General features: G+C 40.6%; 1 protein-coding gene across 1 annotated transcript in view; it reads left to right on the top strand.

Annotated features, from left to right (window-relative positions):
• Nucleotides 1–14,517, top strand: part of LOC109914612 (DEAH (Asp-Glu-Ala-His) box polypeptide 36) — a 48,218-nt gene extending 33,701 nt beyond the window's left edge. Inside the window, exons 12-16 of the mRNA XM_048604510.1 lie at nt 549–747; nt 845–935; nt 3,056–3,176; nt 5,013–5,165; nt 10,705–14,517. Coding sequence (XP_048460467.1) covers nt 549–747; nt 845–935; nt 3,056–3,176; nt 5,013–5,165; nt 10,705–10,878 — 738 coding nt within the window. The 3' untranslated portion in view covers nt 10,879–14,517. The remainder of the gene's footprint in view (nt 1–548; nt 748–844; nt 936–3,055; nt 3,177–5,012; nt 5,166–10,704) is intronic.
• The last annotated feature ends 4,825 nt before the right edge of the window (nt 14,518–19,342 follow it).

The following is a 19,342-nucleotide window of genomic DNA, read 5'->3' as shown; positions in this document are numbered from 1 at the left end:
CGAAGTAGGGCATATTGTAGACCCTCTTATGACACAGTGATAGTGTCCCTACCTCTGGACTGGGAGGCCTGGATTCAAGTCCCTCTTGCACCAGAGGTGAGTAATAACATACCTCAACAGGTTGATTCGAAAGATAGGTTAATTTTTTTTTAAAATGCACAAGAGAGGGCTCTTGTGGCACAGTGGTGGTGTCTCTATTCCGAACCAAGTGGCCTGGATTCATGTCCCACCTGCTCCAGAGGTGTGTAATAACATTTCTGAATGGGTTAGTTCAGAAAATAGAAACTCTGGAGATATTAGGCCAGGCTACAAACAGGAGTAACTAAAGGTTGGGATTAAAATATTAAAGGTTCTGAGAGAACTGAAGGAAGGTGAGACGGATGAAATGGGTTCTAAGGAACATAATTTCCGTAGTTGCTAGCTTTCTGTTGAGTATCAACGCTGTCAGATCAGTTATGAGGAACTGAATGGCCTCTTCCTAATGTGACTATTCAACTTTTGGCTGTACCATATGTATGATTGACTGAAGATTTTTGGTCATGCTCCAGTTGCTATTGTGTGTGGGATCCTCTCACGGCAGTTATGAGGTCTTGAAAATGTTGGAGAATTGTTTGCAAAATAACCTTTTGCTTATTGTGTCACTGCAGATGCTTCATAACATGAAAGGTCAATTTGCTGAACACCTGCTAGTGGCTGGCTTTGTCAGCAGCAAAAATCCCCGAGATCCCAAGGCAAACATAAATTCAGGTAACTGACAGAAGAAAAAGCTGTAATAAAATCTCAGTGAGAATGAAATTTTTTTTGTGTTCAGTCTTCTGAAATAGTATATATTCTGTTTCAACAGACAACGAGAAGCTAATTAAAGCTGTGGTTTGTGCGGGCTTGTATCCGAAAGTGGCAAAAATACGACCAAGTTTCAGCAAGAAGAGAAAAATGTGAGAAAATTAAGCTTTCATACGCAGTGCAACCTGAGTCAGAAAGAAAAAAGTTTCAACTGAATCCAGCAGGAAATTCAGCTGAATTTTTTTTTCTTCAGCGCGTGGTTAAAATGAGGAACTCGCAGTCATAGGGTATAGTTGATGTGAAAAGTTTTGAGTGCCTTTAGAGGAAAGGTAGTTACATACATGAGAGAGAATAGAAAATAATATGCTGATTGATTGGGAGGTGGTTTGTGTGGGTCACAAATATAAGCAGAGTACTTTTGGGCTGAATGCCTTATTTCTGTACTGCAAATTTTGTTAATATTAAGAGAATGGCACTGGGAAACCCTTTCTGAACCATAAACTGACATCTACGCCAATAAAGGACTTAGGATTTTGATGTAGGCCAGTTGATCCTTTGTTCTTCCAGACTTATGACCCCTTTTAGCCTTCCCATTGTAGTTTTACAATTATCCTGGAAAAATGGGTGGGGGAGTTTGGTTTAGCATCTGTTCTGCAGTATAGCATCCTCAACTATGTAACACTGCGCTTAGCCATGGGATGAATTATCAGTCTCAATTGTCTGTGGCTCTGACTGCCTGACCCAGATCTGACAGTGTGACTTGTTGAGCTAACAGTTTGCAGCCAGATGATGCTTACTGGATCTGATTTATTTATCCCAATCAAGTCATGTCTTCATTATTAAAACAAAATTTGGCACTCCTTGTACCCTCTACAAAGGAGGTAGGATTACTGCCGTGGAACTATTATGCCCAACTCAATATAGAGTGTGTTAGATTACTGCACAAATTCGTGCATTTAGGATGTTACATTGCCTCTGGCTGTGTAACAAATATTATACAATATTCAAGCTTTCTTTGTTTAAATTTCTAATTCCAAAATCATTCAACATGTTTTAATTTTCAGATATTTGTCAGTGTTTAGGTAATCTGCTTGTCATGTTTAGGTTCATTCCAAAGAAATACAGAAGTGCTATGAGTGCAGTAAATACAACTTGAGCTACTTTGTCTTTTGGTGTGTTAGTTTCCAGTGAGGCCTTCCCAGGTTGTTTGTTGGCCAGTTCTGCCTGTTGTTACATTTCCTTCAGTTCTCAGATGCTGCTCTAGGTAGAGTAGAGGTCAAAAAATATGTACTTGTCCCTCTCACTTTTCCTGTGAAATGATCGCTGAAGAAGATAGGTGAAGAAAGGTGCGATCCTCACAATCCTGTTTTCCTGTTGGAGAGACCTTCCCTGAATACCAGATTTCCTATCTCCTCATGAAGTCTGCTCTTGAGGCTCCTGCAGGGATTAGAGACACTGATAACCTTCAGGTAACTTGCACAAAGTGTCCAATTATAGAGAGATTATCAACATCCCGTTTGAGTATGATGAGAAAAGAGATGTAAAGATTCTGCCTCTACTTTTACTTTCATGAACTCTTAGCACTCAGACTCTGTTTTTCTCGCATTCAAGCATGTGAGTGCACATTCACATAGCCCCACATTCACATGCAGTCATATCCTGTCATTCCAGCTGTGGTCATTGAATAGCACTCAGGAACCCTGCCTATTTTTCCCTCTCTCCCTAGCCTAGGTCAGCTGTTAGAGACTAGCACTTGCTCTCAGATCAACACACTCAACAGAGATGGGGAACAGAACCCAAGGTCTCCTGGCCATAAAGACTTAGTGATAGCCTGCATAGTGTCTTTTCTCACATGATCAGACCACTTACTCTTTATTCATGTAACATTGGGATGTAAAGGCAGTAATCCATCTAATTCCTCTTCAGTATTTTGAGGATGATAACTGACAGGAAGTAAATACTTTTTTTTGGAATGCATAGAAGATGCTGACTAAATAGATAAAATGTTAAGGATTTAGTGATGGATTTCAATGATCATCTTGCTCTCCACTAAACTTACAGGTGAAGTGCTCACTTTCTTGTAGAACTGTAAGCTTTCTGTGTGTTGACAATTCTTCAGCAAGGCTTTGGCTGATAATCTGGTTGAGACACCTTCCCATCCCAGAGAAAATTCAGCCCCGTTGTCAGGAATTCATCTGCTATTGCTGCCATAAGAACGTTACCTAAACTCCCAGCATCTGGTGATGAATAGTCCTTTCTTTTGTGCTTTTAGGGCTAAGGTCTTTACCAAGTCAGATGGAAGAGTCAACATTCACCCAAAGTCTGTCAATGCTGAAGAAGGTGAATTTGAGCACAACTGGCTGATCTATCATTTGAAGATGCGGACAACCAGCGTGAGTGTTCCTATAAAAGACAGCTCCACTGTCTGGCCGTCCCCTTCTGCCTGTCCTGAGTCAGTCAGAATTGTTAGAATATAATTATTCAATGCGTATAAGGGGCAGTTCCACAGTCTGCTGCTCCTTTTAGGTGTGGCCCCTCTTGAAACCTGAGCTTGTGATATTGCCCTCTGCTTGTTTCAGTTGACCCATGAGGAACACTCCCCCTTGGTGCTGGATTGCGATATCACAGCGATGGGTTAAGGTTTTAGTGAAATACATCCAAATGTAGTTTTTGTATCATGACTGCAACAATTCTGATCCCTGCTTTCCTTTTGGGTAGTGTCATTTATGTTTTGCCATGTGTCTTATTTATCTCTCTCCCGTGGCCCTTGGCTGTTCTCAAAGGGGACACTAACATCAACTAAATGGTAAGAACTCTTTGGCCTTCTAATGTGCGATCTTGATGGTCCCGTGCTCGTCTCTAAGTCAGGAGGGTGTAAGTTCAATCTGAGTAGATGGATTTGAATACAAAATGTACTTGCATTCCCAGTGTGGGAGCAGTACCGGCACTGTTGGAGTTGAGCTATCTTTCGGTGCGATAGTAGACATGAGACCAGACTGGGCTTTCAGTTGCACTACTTCGAAGAAGGATAAGGGAGTCCTCCCCTGTTTCCAGGCCAATATTTATCTCTCAACAATCTCACTATAACAGATTATCTAGTCACTGTCAACATCCTGTTCAAGTATGATGAGAAAAAAGATATTAATATTCTGCCTCAGCTCCCTGACACTTACTTACATGAATTCCTTCCATTATGGGTGTTTACTGTGCACAGATCGAGTGCCCCCCCCCCGTTTCCTTTTATTACAGCAGTGAACTTCAAATGTACTACTTTGTCAGTAAATTGCTTTGGGACATCCTGAGGTTGTACATACATTTATAAATTATAATTATCATCACTTTTTAATCGCTTAATTAAAATATGTATAAATGGAAGTTGCTGTTTCTTGAGTTGGAGGGAAGGGTTCCAGGTCTTTGAAGGACAATTTGCATTGTTCTTGAAGCACGTCATGACTGATCAGGCCTAGCCAAGCTTACTCTACTAATGTTTTGAGAGAGCTTGAGTGTCTGACATCCATTTGCCTTCTAGGGGCATGTGTTGCACCCTCCATGTGCATTATGCATTTTTAAAAAAATGAGTGTATAAAATGTGAATAATCAAAGTGTTTATTGCTAACTTAGTTTTAACATGCATCTCATCATTAAGGTTTTCTGAACAAAGGGAAGATCACATTTGAAAGTTAAAATGTTCCTTTGTATTAAGTCAGTCTTGGGCTATAAAGGGAAACTGGTGATAGTGAATCAGCTGCTTGTTTCACACTCTGCCAAATTTTCTAAAACTTGATAGGTTTCACAGAGGGAAGTTGCGCATGTATTAGAATGGGCTGATTCACCAGCACCCACTTTCTGCTATCCTACCATCCCACACAAAGCTGATTTTTTTTTTTTTTCTTATCCTCGTTATTGGTGTTTAAAAGAAAACATTAAGAACATTCAACTTTGAAGTTCAAAATGGCAGTGCTGCCATGGTGGATTCTATCCAAGATGAGTTATGTCTTCTGTAGATTTTGCAAATTGTTTTTGAAACTCTTGGCTGCCTGGGGCACAGTGGGGTATACTGACACTAGATTTTGCTCCTATCATTACCCGCCCTCATTTGGAACTAGAATGTATTCTGATGTTTGGCTCTCAGTTACAGCGCCTCTGCAACATTTGAGTAGCTGCTGTGTGTTGCATGGGTCTGTTTATGTAATTGCTGGCTTATACTTAGGATGTTCCTTTTTTTGCAGATCTACCTGTATGATTGCACAGAGGTCTCACCATACTCCTTGCTGTTCTTTGGAGGAGACATCTCTATACAGAAGGAACAGAGCCAGGAGACCATCTCTGTGGATGAATGGATTGTGTTTCAGTCACCGTCCAGAATTGCTCATTTAGTAAAGGTAAAAAAAAAATGGAGAATTATATTGTGTCAGTAGATTGAAGTTCAAACTGATCTTTCTCTTTCAGCAATTGATGCTACCCTGCTGTGCATTTTCAGCTTGTGTATTTATTTGAAAATGTATTATTTTTATTCTTTGAACTGGATCAAGATAGTTATTCTGAACCTCGAGGAGAACTGCTTGTAAAATCTCTAATTGTTTATTTTTAAAAAGTTGTGAGGAAGTTTGACTGATTAACCGATGAGAACCTGCTTCCACTGGCAGGAGGGTCAGTGAGAAGAGGGCATTGATTCATAATAATTAGCAAAGCCCCACCAAGGAGATGCTGCCAATTTTATTTCAACATGGTGAGTTGCTCCAATCTGGAACATGTTGCCGGAAAGTATGGTGGAAATAAATTCAGTAGTAACCTCTGATAGGGAATTTGGTAAGTACTTGGGAAGGAAGCAAATGGTAATCCAGTGGTGAAAGAGTCCTGTCAAAGAGCTGGCGCAAGCACAATGCACTGAAGGGCCATTACCGTAAAACTCTAAAATTTATCAACAAATTTTTGAGATAGACAGGAAGTCTGTGATTGCTCAAGCCCTTAAGTTTGCAGACAACTGAGTAAATCAGGCTTTTGTTTTCCAAAATCAGTGTTGGAATGTAATTATTGTTGGCAGGACTGGCATTTATTGCCCTTGTCCAACATTGTTCATTATATCGCTTCAGAGCACCGTTAAGACTCAACTGTGTTGGCATGTGACTGGAGTCACCTGTAGGCCCAGACCAAGTAAAGACCGTAGATTACCTTCTATAAAGGCCATGAGCTGAGTTATTTAAGATGATCTGGCGTCATTTTTATGAATAACATTTTACTTCCAGATTGCTTTAAACAGAAGTCAGATTTTTAAATCACCATGGGTGTGATTTGATGCAGACCTCAGATTGAGCAGGCAGAAGCTGCTCTCTAGAGAAATGATCTGTTATTTGGCCACTGAAGATTATAGAAGTGATCCGATCAATGGATCTAAAGATGATTATATTTCCATTTGTGGATGAGGCCAGTTGTGGGTTTAAAAATGCAGGATAGTGATGGTGCCCAGATATTTTTCCCTTGTGTGACAGACAAAAGACAGGGACCCAACTCAGAATTTAATCAACAAACCCTTCTTTATTTGATCCTTTAAGTAACAGTACCTAATATAAAACATAGATGCTTTGCACCATTTACTTCTTATTTGATCTAACTTAACTTCAGCTTTAACTCACTTCATTTAACTTCACTTTACTTAATCCCCATTTAACCCTAACTCTAACTTTGACTCAAGAAGTCTCGCTTGAAACAAATACTACCCCGATTTTAGTGAAGTGGCCAACAGTGTTCTCCATGTAGATCTCGCTTCATGGATCCTTGATTTCTCTGAAGGCGACTTCAGGGCACGTGCTTCTCAAATGTCGTCTCGAAGGCTTGTCCTGAGAAAAAATCCTGTGTTCTGCAAACTTATCTGAAAATGTGCTCCATTTCCAAAAACTTCTCTAGCACTTGGCCAATGAATTGATCAAAACCTGATCACATTGTTTGATCTCAGCCAATGGAGTTTGCTGGTAAACAATTCCCAAATGTTTACACAAAGTAGTAAACAGCAACATTCCATGCTGCATATAAGGCAGTATGGTGCCAGTATGTTCAGGTACAACCATAAAACTTGCCTTATTTGGTCAACACAGGAAACTGCAGGTCTCAGCAGGTCCTGAATGCAATTTTAACTGTGGTTAGAGTTTAAACTAGCTTGACCAGAATTCCTAGCATCCTTGATTGCAGCTCATAACCAGTCTAGTAGCCAGTTCTGCTGATGGCCACCTGACTGCAGTGACTGATAAGACAATAGTAATTTCAGGAAAAGCATCTCTTCTCAGAAAGTGGTTAAAGGATTACAAGAATTAAGAATTTGTCATTTGTTGAGCCTGCACTGCTATTTAATAGGATCTTGATGGACCTAGTTGAGGTCTCTAATCCATCTTCCTGTCTGCATTCCATAGCCCTGGCTTCCTTGAAAATCAGAAATCTGTTGGATTAGAATCAATGACCATTATGCTTAGGGTGAGAGACATCCACAGACTAATGAACTTCTAAATAATTCTCCTCATTTCAGAAAACTGTTGAATTCTATACCATGTAGAGCGCTTGATGGGAATGTGGGAAAGGCAATGAGAGGGAGAAGGGAATAGATTGGCATATATATTAGTGATTGCAAATCCCTGAAGCCAAGCAATATCTTCCTCATTCATTGGATTCAAAGCATTAAGTCTTCCACTTAGTCGGTAGACAGGACGGTTCTCAGCAACGAGTAGCCTTGTTCATATCTCTTCATGTGTGTTAGAGGTTTGTACTGAGGTTCCAGCAGTGAAGGTTGACAATATAGGGGTCCTATCTTTTATTGAACCTGTTTAGCAAAGACCATTCTCATTGTGGTAGTTTAAAGCTTGCAATTCGAAGCCGGGGTTTGCTACGAGGAACTTGTTTGTGATTTCCTGTGTACCCGTTCCTTGATGCAGTGGATGTCTGCTGGTAGATCTTGTTCAGATGGTCGCTCCAAATGGCGGCACCAAGGTGAAGGTGGACAGTAGAACATGGCATCATGGAGTGACAGTGAGGGACAGAGCAGATGGTTTCAACCAGCTTGTGGGATTTCATTAGTTGAAGGGAGGTGTGTATGGGGAGTGATATTTGTGAGAGCAGGAAACCAGACGCATGGTGTTGACCAGAAGGTTCCAATTGTGATGCACATGATTACATTCATTTGAGTGTCAGCAGAATGTGTGTGTGATACACTATGCTGGACAGGTGCATAGTTGTCTGTTGCAAAGTGTGGTAGAACAAGTGCTGAAGGAGGAGTGTTGTGACAGTAATGTGCCAAGCTGACCCAGCAAGTTTGGCTGGTGGCTTGTTTCTGGTTTTGCCATTTGCTATTTTCTGCAGACATTCCTGGAAGGACAGAGTCCTATTTGGCATCACTCCCAGTCATGGTGGCCAAAATGGCTAGGGTTAGCTGAAGAGGAGATTTGAGGGAAAGTTTTTTTTCACTCAAAGGATGGTGGGAATGCTGTGCATGGGAGGGTATTTGAGGTGGAAAATTTCACAACATTTAAAAAGTGCATGGATGAGCACTTGAAGTGCCATAACATTCAAGGCTCTGGTTCTGGTGTGGGTAAGTGGGACTTGTGTTGGTAGTATATTTTTTCATGGTACAGGCTTGATGGACCAAAAGGCCTCTTCTGTACCATATGATTCTACGAATAGGAGAAACTTAAACACTACCATGGACCTAATAAAAACCAAAAGGACTGCGGATGCTGTAAATCAGGAACAAAAACAAAGTTACTGGAAAAGCTGAGCAGGTCTGGCAGCATCTGTGAAGGAGAAAACGGAGTTAACGTTTCGGGTCCGGTGACCCTTCCTGAGAATGGACCTGTTGAGTCAAATGACCATGCTAAAATATTTTGTAATGCTGTCTAAAAGGTGAAAATCCAGTAGCTTTCTGCTCCAGATCAAAAGCCAGTGAATCCCCTCGGTGTTTGAGTGTTAGACATTGTGAAAATAGATCAAGCTCAGTCCGTGATGCTCATTTTCCTCAGCTCAAGAGGAATGCTGTGGTATCTGACTGGACCTTGTAGAACCAAGAACAGGGAAGGATGTTTGGAGAAAGTCACTACTCCCCTCACCTGAAGTTCCCTGACTGGGCATCAGTCACTGTGAACAGGGTTTGTTTAGATGCACAATCTAAACATATGTCAGAAACTAAATGCGAATAACGATAACTGTAAACAATTATGCTTTAATAATAGAATCATTAGATTGTAGTACAGCAGCTTTCAATGGACTTGTCTTTTATTTGCGTTCAGTTTGGACATGGGAATAGAAGGAGGCCATTCAGCCACTTAAGCAGATGCTGTGTCTCCATGCATCTGATTTTGGTTCCCTTTAGTTTGTTTGCCTAACCAAAAACTCATCAATGCTAGTTTTGACATTTTCAGTTGACTCTCACCCTCAACAGCTTTCTGAAGAAGAATGTTTCAGATTTCCACTGCCTTCAGTGAGGAATTGTTTATTGACATCATTCCCAAATGGCTTCGGTCTAACTTTTAAGCTTTACTTCCTTTGTTCTGTGTTCCTTGCACTAGAGAATATAGCTTTCTAATGCTGGAAACACTTCAACTAAAACCTTTGCTGTACTATAATCTCATGTAAAAACAAATCTTGTCCATACTACGTGTCATTCTAAATTGGCGCTTTTAGCTAGTGAATCTGTTCTGTGCAATTTCTAAGGGCAGTATATCCTTCCTGAGGTGCAGTGTCTACAACTTGAATGTATTGATTGATTGATGTGACAGTCACAGAAAAAACACTTTTATTTCAATTAAATTTTACTTATCTCTTAAGTGTAAAACAATGAGAATTATGGTTGCATCGTACAGATGGGTAATCGTAGCCCTCATTAAGTTTTCAAAGTCCCATTTGAGTTGATTTGTTCTCATCAGCATAATTTTAGCTTTTGCAATCTGATCACTAATTGTGGACCATCAGTCTGATGTATGAATTCTCAAGCCAGATGCTAGTTTAGAGTTAACACTGTCTCAATTTGACTTTGCAGTTTATAGGTTCTCATTGGAGCTGTGTGTTATAGCCAGGGCCATGGTGACTACACTTGTCACATTCTGTCTTTATATGGCATACTGGGGGTTTCCTTGGGTTTTTTTTTAGGAACTCCATTACGACTCTTATTATGGAAAATCCTGCAGGATTCAAGAGAAGAACAGAATTCCAAATCACTGCTGTTGGCACTGAACAGATAATGTTCAGGAAACCCAACTGATCACAGCAATGATCCTATATTTATTCAAACTGTTTGCCTCCCCCTCCCCCCCACTTCAGCTCCTGAAACCAGGTATTCTTTGATATGCGGTTCTTCAAATGCTGTGTCTCACCCCAATTATTCATGCTTCACAACTTGGTGTCAGAGACCATGCAGGGTGCTATATCCAAATTCATTTCTGTCCTGTCATTAAATTCACATGCATGTGCTTGCCTGCATGGGTCACTGGGTAGCGATGAGGAGCTGAGTTCTCGGTGGGTACTTTTGTTTTCACACTATCCCTTGCCCTGGTGTCAGGATGACTGATTGCAGTATTCACAAAGCATTGCTTTGAGAACCTAATTTCACTACCCTCAGTCTGATCTGATTTGTTTGACTCAGAGCAGAGCAGAAGCTCACTTCAACACTGAAACACTGGGGAAACTTGGCATAATCTCAGTAAAAAGCATTTGGGCAGAATCACACGAGCTTTCCCAATACTCCATAACAACCGTTATTCAATGTTGCTCCTCGAGTTAGCAATTTTGATTTTTTTTATGGAAGAAAGGTAGGTCCAATGTGACTTCTTCTGGCCAAATGCATTTGTTTTAATTAGATTTTAAGGGAAAGCTGTACTGGTCATTGTTGGCTTGAGATGATTAATGCGCACTTGTATTGATGCTGAGGTCTTTCCCTCACCACAGGATCTAAAACGGGAGCTCGATGCTCTTCTGCAAGACAAGATTAAGAAGCCACAACCTGTGGATTGGAATAATCGATCGAAAGACTGTGCTGTCTTGTCAGCAATCATAGACTTGATAACCACACAAGACAACGCTAACGCAAAGAACTACACTCCCCGATTCCAGAGCTGCTGAAGCTGCAGTACCTGCAGTTGATTCTCCGGAGGGGTTCACACTGAGCCTAAAATGCTTTTATCGTAGCTCACCAGTACAAAGTTGTTTTGTGTCATTAATGTTTTTTGGCTAATGGAGCAGAGGTTTCGGAGGATATGCCCAAGAATCTCATTGGTCAAGCAGCATTGGCCTATGCACATTGAATAAAATGCCTGGTGTTTTAAAAAGTGTAACTACGTTCTGCTATCAAGTGTAAATCCTACTGAGAAGGGGGGTCAGTGACAGATTACTGACATGTCACACCTTGATGATCTGAAGCAACTCCACGAGATAGCTTCATTCTTCATTTGTCATTTTCCTAAGTTAATAAAATTTGTTTTCCAATTTTATCTTGGAATGGAGAGCACGCCCATCCCAGAACAAATCAGAGGATGAACTTTTGTGAATACTGAAATTAAGGATAAGTAAGTCAGAGTAAAAACAGAAAATATACAGCAAATTTAAGTGTTGAGGGTAATATTTGATATAGGCACTTAATCACAACCCTTACGTGAAATTAACCTTTCTTTTCTTACAGATTTTGCATGTGCTGTTTACATACAGCATGTGCATTCCTTTTCATATTCTGACATGATTACAATCTATCAGTTTTATAATTGGAGATATTTCCTCTAAAACTTTTTTTTAACATTATTCAAAAATAATAGAAGGGATGGCTTCATGCTACCTGTGCATTTAACACTGATCTGGGGTGAGATAGCATAGTTCTGCATTGTTTTATTTTTGTATTCAATTTAGCCATTATTGTAAAAACTAAATGACAGAAAGCACTGATGGTTTGGAAAAATGGATGAACAGATGTCGATTGCACCCAAAAATCCAAAAGACAAGTTAGATCATCTATTTGAAAGACTGTTGAGTTATCCTAAGCTACCTTCGTTAAATCACCCAGAGGCTCCTCTCTCTAGCATCTCCACTTTAAAGTTGCCATTAACAGAAACTGAGGTAATTTTAATGCTCTTGAATCACAAGGAATCCAGTGGAATGTCAGTCTTGTGCCCAGGCCCACCCTCCTGAATAAAGGGATCACCACTCCTAATGTTGCTGTTCTTTTGGTTCAGGTGGGTGTGAAACTGGGTACGCTGTGTAAAACCAGCCTGATGCTGTCAGCTCCACTGTGGCTGGTTTAGGTTTAACCAACCCCCACCATGGTCCAAATACTTGAGTTCAGTGAGATCTATTTTTGATTATGTGCCTAAAGATAGGAACAGGACTATTTAGGCCCTTGAGCCTGTTCTACCATTCTGCAAGATCATGGCTGATTTTGACACATGTCCATGTCCATTTTTGGATTCTGTAAAACAAAATCATTCTCATTTAAAATTGACAAATGATTTAACTTTTGACATCTGTAGAGTTGAAGTGTTTCCCAATTTTACTCCTGGTCCTAATCTTTAGACTGTTACCTTTTGCTGGATTCTCCAGTCAGTGAAAAACAGTTTCTCTCTGTCTCGATTTTATCAGTTTCCCTTAATTTCTTAGAACCTTTGAAATTTCCCCTGGACCATTGAAATTCCAAGGGATACAACCCTAATTTCTGCAATCTCTCCTCATAATTTTATCCTTTTCAAGTTTAAAGGATTAATTTTTTGTTTAGTTCCGGTTGGATTTAGCCGTTTTCAAAGTGCTAGGTTTTACCTTGGGGGTGACCTGTCTTGCCTGTAGATGGGTCGTAACTTGCCTTGGTTGAGGGTGTACTAAGTACTTGAGATCATTGTAACCTTAACAGCCCTCATTTCAGAGCTCTAGCATTGCCAGAGATCATCGCTGAAGCCACAGATCCAGTAGCCTCCATCGAGTGCCATAATGTGTGGGATTTGGCCCCACAATATAACAGTTTGATCATGGTTCCCTGCTGTTAGTGATGCTTTTTAACCACCAATGTATATCTTGGACTGTGAGTAAATGCTATGTGAGATTCTTCCTCAATAAATTCCCAAACTCCTGCACAAGACACCAGTGCACAATAAAGGCTGGCTGTGCAGTATTTTTGTGGGGGTGGATCATCATCAGAGATTAGGTGCTAATCTGCCTATGGTTTTAACAACATTAAAATACTGCAGATGCTGGAAATGTAAATCAAAAACAATGTACTGGAAAAAACCCAGCAGGATTGTCAGCATCTGTGGAGAGAGAAACATAGAGTTAATATTTGATATGACTTCTTCAGAATAGCTGCAGAGAAGAGTCATATCGGACTCAAGGCTAACTCTGTTTCTGTCTCCATGGATGCTGCCAGACCTGCTGAGTTTCTTCATTCTCTGGTTTCATTCCTATGGTTCAGGTGGATGTTTGAGATCCCACTATTCAAAAAATATTAGGGTTTCCCAGTATCCTGGTCAATATCTGCACCTGAACTAATGTTGCCAGAAGCAGATTTAACTGGTTGCTCAACTCATTGTCACTTATGTGATCTTGGTGTCCACAAAATAGCTGATGAGCATATGCTAAGTAAGTGATTTGCTCGCATAATGCATGTAGCAAAACAAGTCTCCAAATGCTTCTGAGAGAAATGGCATTACAGAAAAACAAGTCTTACATTTGGTTGACTTCTATGGATTTGTTATATCTTGATGCACTGAATGTGCTTGCCTGAATCTTGTGCAGAGATTTATATTGCCTTTACGTTTCAGCCAGTCAGGGCCTAACTGGGGATAGATCCCAACCACCAATGCTGTCATTTCTGATGCACTGATGACAGATCACTGCTTCAAGTCAGCTACCTGACAAGTAGTCTATACAGTGACATACAGTAAGGACTGTTGACTCACAGCTCTGATATCAGGCAACGGGCAGATCATTAATGGCTTTGGTCTCATTCCCCAATTTATCATGAAATGTTGGCCAATCATTGTTTTCCGAAAATACATGTGTAACTCCAAGTGGCTTTTGACCACATATTCCAAAAAAAGACACAACTTTGGGCTTCTCCCCTTCAGTCTTTTGGTAAACTTAATGGCCGAGTAGGAAGCTCACCTTTCAAAGAAGCAAGGTTTAGTTTGATCCTTGAGGTTTCCATGAGAATTCTGATTTCTGGATATTTAGTACACATCAGTAACTCTGCCCTTTGTACTGGTTCAGCTGGTGTATCAACACTTGTACTAGTAGATCAATAATGTACTGCCAACAAAATAATTGAATTTCCCAAGCCCCTCTCTTTTAAGGAAATGCCAGATATTAGGTCAAAAGACAAAAGAACAGCAAGTGCAATGTCGTCTTGTTTGTATATATTTAAGGCCCCCAAAAGAAATTAAGAGCAAAACTAATATTGAGGGTGATTATTAAGCAAAAAAAAGGGTCCTTACATTAAAGGCAAATCTACTCCTTTACCTGTGCTAATGAAATGTTAAGACCAATGAGGTTACAGTCTGCTACGCAGTGTTGTGTTTGGGTGCTGTCAGAATGCCCAGTGCCCTCTGTCATGTTGTAGTCATAATCATTCCTGGTAAGTGAATAAGATACAAAATGCTTTTTGTTTCAGATGCTGTTCTCTAGACTGTATTTATTTGTGACCGTTATTATGATGTAATGGCTGTTCTTTTTACATAGTCCAAGCATTTGTATTGTTTTCCCCATTAAAGTCCTTACCATATACCTAAACTCCCTTCTGTTCCTTGCCTACATTCACCACAAGCTGCCTGCCACATTTGAAATAATTTAAAGAAAGCGTTGATGGAACATCACCAATGTTTTGAGGTCAGTGGAGTGGAAGGTTTGAATTGGTTTCCTTGAGTCATTAAAATAAGAAACCCAATTTTTTTTTTTGTGAATTGCAAGGAGGAAATGCACTATAATGTTGGATGGTGAGAGTGAGACTGCATGATTTCAGGAGATAAAATAGTACAGATAGAAGAAATCTATGAAGACTATGATAAATTTGTTAACACCAAGTAGCAGGACAAGTGATGTGTTGCAGTATTCGGGAATTGATGGGCAGCTGTGTTATCCACAGCAACAATTGGGGATTGCAACTCGAGGATCTTTGGCTCAGGACTAATGAGCTAAATCAAAGAGCATGCTGGAGAAACTCAGCTGGTCTGGAAGCATCTGTGGAGAGAGAAGCAGATTTAAAGGTTCAAGTCCTATATGACTGCCTCAGAACAATGAGCTGGAGTTACAGTAAAAGATACATCAACTTATTATCAGTAAGCTACTTGGATGCTTCATTCCAGGACATGGTCTGCCCCTTAAACTGGGTCTTTTGAACAACGCAAGGCCTGCATAGTGTAGACTATACCCTCATGACTAGAATTCTCTCCTTTACACCTCTCCCACCTATTTCTCTTCCTTTAGGACTCCTTAAAATGCATCGCTTTGACAAGCTTTTGGTCACCTGACCTAATATCACCTGTGCCTTTTGTTTTTTTTCCTCATGCTTTTGTCATGTATCTTGGAGTCTCGAAGATAATATAAATGCTGTGAGTTATTATAGCTGCAATATTGCAACTTCCTTGTGAAGAGTTGGTAGAAATCGGAAAACCTCAAGTTCTGGAAGATTTCAAGACTGAGATACCCAAATTGTAATGAGTGAGGGTATTACCGGATGCAGCAGTAAGGAAAATATAAATCAAGTACAGACTGGTCAAGAATGGCCAGCAGGTTTGAGGGAACACAGACTGAGTAAATCATTTCAACCACTCTAACTTGTTCCATCATGCAACTAGATCACAAGTCAGTATTTTAAATTTATCTGCCTATCACAGGATTTTGGAATGATTCAACATAAAAAGGAACATTCCATCCATCTTGGCTTAACTCTGATGGTCTTTATACTCTTGCCTAACTGAAATCTATTGATATCTGTCTTGAAATTTTTCAATGACCCCAGTCTCAACAGCTTCTCGGGTGACCATTCCATATTTCAATTACCGTATGTTAGTAAATGCTTCCTGACATCACTTCTAAGCGACCTAACTCTAATTTTAAGGCTTTAAGTCTGCAGACTGAGGATGCTACGTTTTTCTCTGCAAACCTTTTAATCATCCAAGCAGTATTTTTTAATCTTCTATATTCAACGAGATGGAACCCTGGACCACTCATTTGGCTTTATAATTGAACCCTTTTAGCATCAGTATCATTCTTGTTGACCTGTGCTGATGTTTCTGAAAGGCTCATATGGCCTTTCTGCAGTGCAATGTGCAAACTACCTACAATGCAGAAAGAGGCCATTCAGCCCGTCAAGATTGCACTAACCCTGTGAAGAGCATCTCACCCATTCTCAGCCCCGCAACCCCCCCCCCCCCCCCCCCCCCCCTGTAGCCCTGCATTTCCCATGGCTAATCTACCTACCCTGCACATTTCTGCACACTAAGTGGCAATTTAACATGGCTAATCCACCTAACTTGCATGTCTTTGCAAGGCTGGAACTGAACCTGGATCCCTAGCAGGGTGAAGGCGACAGTGCTAACCACTGAACCCCTGTGCAGCCCAGTATGTATGACATCTAACTGCAACTCAGACACCTGCGATATAACTTTCAATTATCTTGAAATCCACCCCATTTATCAATGCTACATTAGACTTCTATTTGGAAAAGCACAGTTTGATTGGAAATAGTCAGCATAGCTTTGTGAGGAGCAGGTCGTGCTCACAAGCCTTAGTTAATTCTTTGAGAATGTGACAAAACACATCAATGAAGGTAGAGCAGTGGATGTGGTGTATATGGATTTTAACAAGGCTAAATTTGATAAGGTTCTACATGGTAGATTCATTCAGAAAGTAAGGAGGCATGAGATTCAGGGAAATTTGGCTGTCTGGATACAAAACTGGCTGTTCAATAGAAGACAGAGGGTGATAGTAGATGGAAAGTATTCAGCCTGGAGCTCGGTGACCAGTGGTGTGCCGCAGGGATCGGTTCCGGGATCTCTGCTCTTTGTGATCTTTATAAGTGACTTGGATGAGGAAGTGGTGGGGTGGGCTAGGAAGTCTGGCGATGACACGAAGGTTGGTGGAGTTGTGGACAGCGTGGAGGGCTGTTGTAGGTTGCAACGGGACATTGACAGGATGCAGAGCTGGGCAAAGAAGTGGCAGATGGAATTCAACCCAGAAAAGTGTGAAGTGATTTATTTTGGAAGGTCTTATTTGAATGCAGAATACAGGGTTAATGGCAGGATTCTCGGCAGTGTGGAGGAACAGAGGGATCTTGGGGTCCACATCCATAGATCCCTCAAAGTTGTGACCCAAGTTGATAGGGTTGTAAAAAAGGTATATGGTGTGTTGGCTTTCATTGGCAGGGGAATTGAGTTTGAGCTGTGAGGTTATGCTGCAGCTTTATAAAACTCTGGTTAGACCACACTTGGAATATTGTGTTCAGTTCTGGTTGCCTCATTACAGGAAAGTTGTGGAAGCTTTAGAGAGGGTGCAGAGGAGATTTACCAGGATGCTGCCTGGACTGGAGGACAGGTCTTATGAGGAAAGGTTGAGGGAGCTAGAGTTTTTCTCATTGGAGCGAAGAAGGATGAGAGGTGACTTGACAGAGGGGTACAAGATGATGAGAGGCAGAGATAGAGTGGATTGTCAGAGACTTTTTCCCAGGGCAGAAATGACTGTTACAAGGGGGCATAATTTTAAGGTGATTGGAGGACGGTATAGAGGAGATGTCAGAGGTAGGTTCTTCACACAGAGAGTAATGGCGTGTGGAATGCGCTGCTGGCAGTGGTAGCGGAGTCAGATACTTTAGAGACTTTTAAACGACTCTTTGATAGGCACATGGCGGATAGTAAAATGTAGGGTATGCAGGGTAAATTGACCTTAGTAGGATAATAGGTCGGCACAACATCATGGGCCGAAGGGCCTGTACTGTGCTGTACTGTTCTATGTTCTAAATTTTTCAGTATCTGATCAGGAGCTGATTGGCCTACCCTTGACCCATCATTTTCTGTTATATAATCCCTGTGCATTTTGAATAATGTATCCTGTCTATCTGGAGATGTAAAGGTGACAATAAAACAAGTTCTCTGTGGCATGTGTAGTAATGGATGTAGTAAATCATCCACATCCATTTACAGGTAAGGAATGCCAACGCTGCTTATATAAGCTGACTGAAATGGCAGTTCTCAAATTGATTAGAGAGTTACTCCTGGTATTGGTAGAATTGCAAGTGAACATGTTGAATGTTGCAATCTCTGCAATGCAATAAACTTTCAAGAGGCGTTACTTGGCGGACCTGATTCGAGGGTAAAAAAAAATTCAACTTTGTTTGGTGAGGATGCGAGTCAATGTGGTGACTCATTAGTATAATTGAAACTCGTCAGTGCTACATTGTGTTCTGTTTTCCCTAACACTGGTTAGATGTAAAGAGGTCTATTTTTTAAAAGAATGCCTTTATTAAAAGTAAATCGAGTTTGATCTTGGGTCTGGAGGAAACAAAAAGCATGAACCTATTTTGAGAAGCCCAATGGAGTTCTGGTGTTCTGGCCAACATTCATCCCACTGCCAATATAATGAAAGAAGATTATCTGGCCATTTATTTAAATCCTATCTATGGGGCCTGACTCAGCACAAGTTAGAAACATAGAAAATGGGAGGAGTAGGCCATTTGGCCCTTTAAGCCTGCTCTGCCATTTGGTGTGACCATGGCTGATCAACTCAGTACCCCATTCCCACTTTCTTCCCATACCCTTTGATTCCTTTAACTCTAAGAACTGTACCTAACTCCTCCTTGCAAATGTTCACTGTTTTGGCCTCAACTGCTTTCGGTGGGAGACATTGTCTTGTTTGTTGCATTATGTCAGTGACAATTTATTAATATTTTATTTTGTAAAGCATTTTAATACGTGCTGAGATTATGAACAGTGCTACATGAATGCAAATCTTTCTTTCATTACTATCGAGGCTGAAGTTCAAGTCAGCTTTTTCAAAATTAGTCTAACTTTTGTGGTTTAGGGAGTCGTGTATTTTCATTGCTAAAATTTATTTAATCTTTCCAATGTCTGCGTATGTGACCTCAACTTGCTGCACCTTCAAAAGCTGTCATCTGACTGAAATTTTAGCCACTGAAAGTTACTAACTTGCTACGGTTTGAATAGCTGTCCAAACGTATTTCACTTGCTATGAGGACACAAACTTTTAAACTAAATTAACAGTTTCTGCAATTTGCTTTGCTTGTAAGATTATAATCAAGTGTATCATTCTAATAGTTAACTACGTTTAGGCCCATAATCTTCTCTCCCCACACCTTCCAGACTTCACTTCACAGTTAGCAGAGCGCTTGGACAGTAGATTATCTCTGAATTTTTTTTTAAGTATTCTACTGTTTTTATAAAATGCTTTGGAAATCAATTAGAGTCGTTATGATACTTTCAGGTGACTGCAAAAGAGCTAAATGGGAAGGGAGATAACAAGGTGTAGAGCTGGATGAACACAGCAGGCCAAGCAGCATCAGAGGAGCAGGAAAGCTGACGTTTCGGGTCTAGGCTCTTCTTCA

The sequence above is a fragment of the Rhincodon typus genome, chromosome 13 (assembly GCF_021869965.1).
Source record: "Rhincodon typus isolate 14 chromosome 13, sRhiTyp1.1, whole genome shotgun sequence".
NCBI lineage: Eukaryota > Metazoa > Chordata > Chondrichthyes > Orectolobiformes > Rhincodontidae > Rhincodon > Rhincodon typus.
This window is presented reverse-complemented; position numbering and strand designations above follow the sequence as displayed.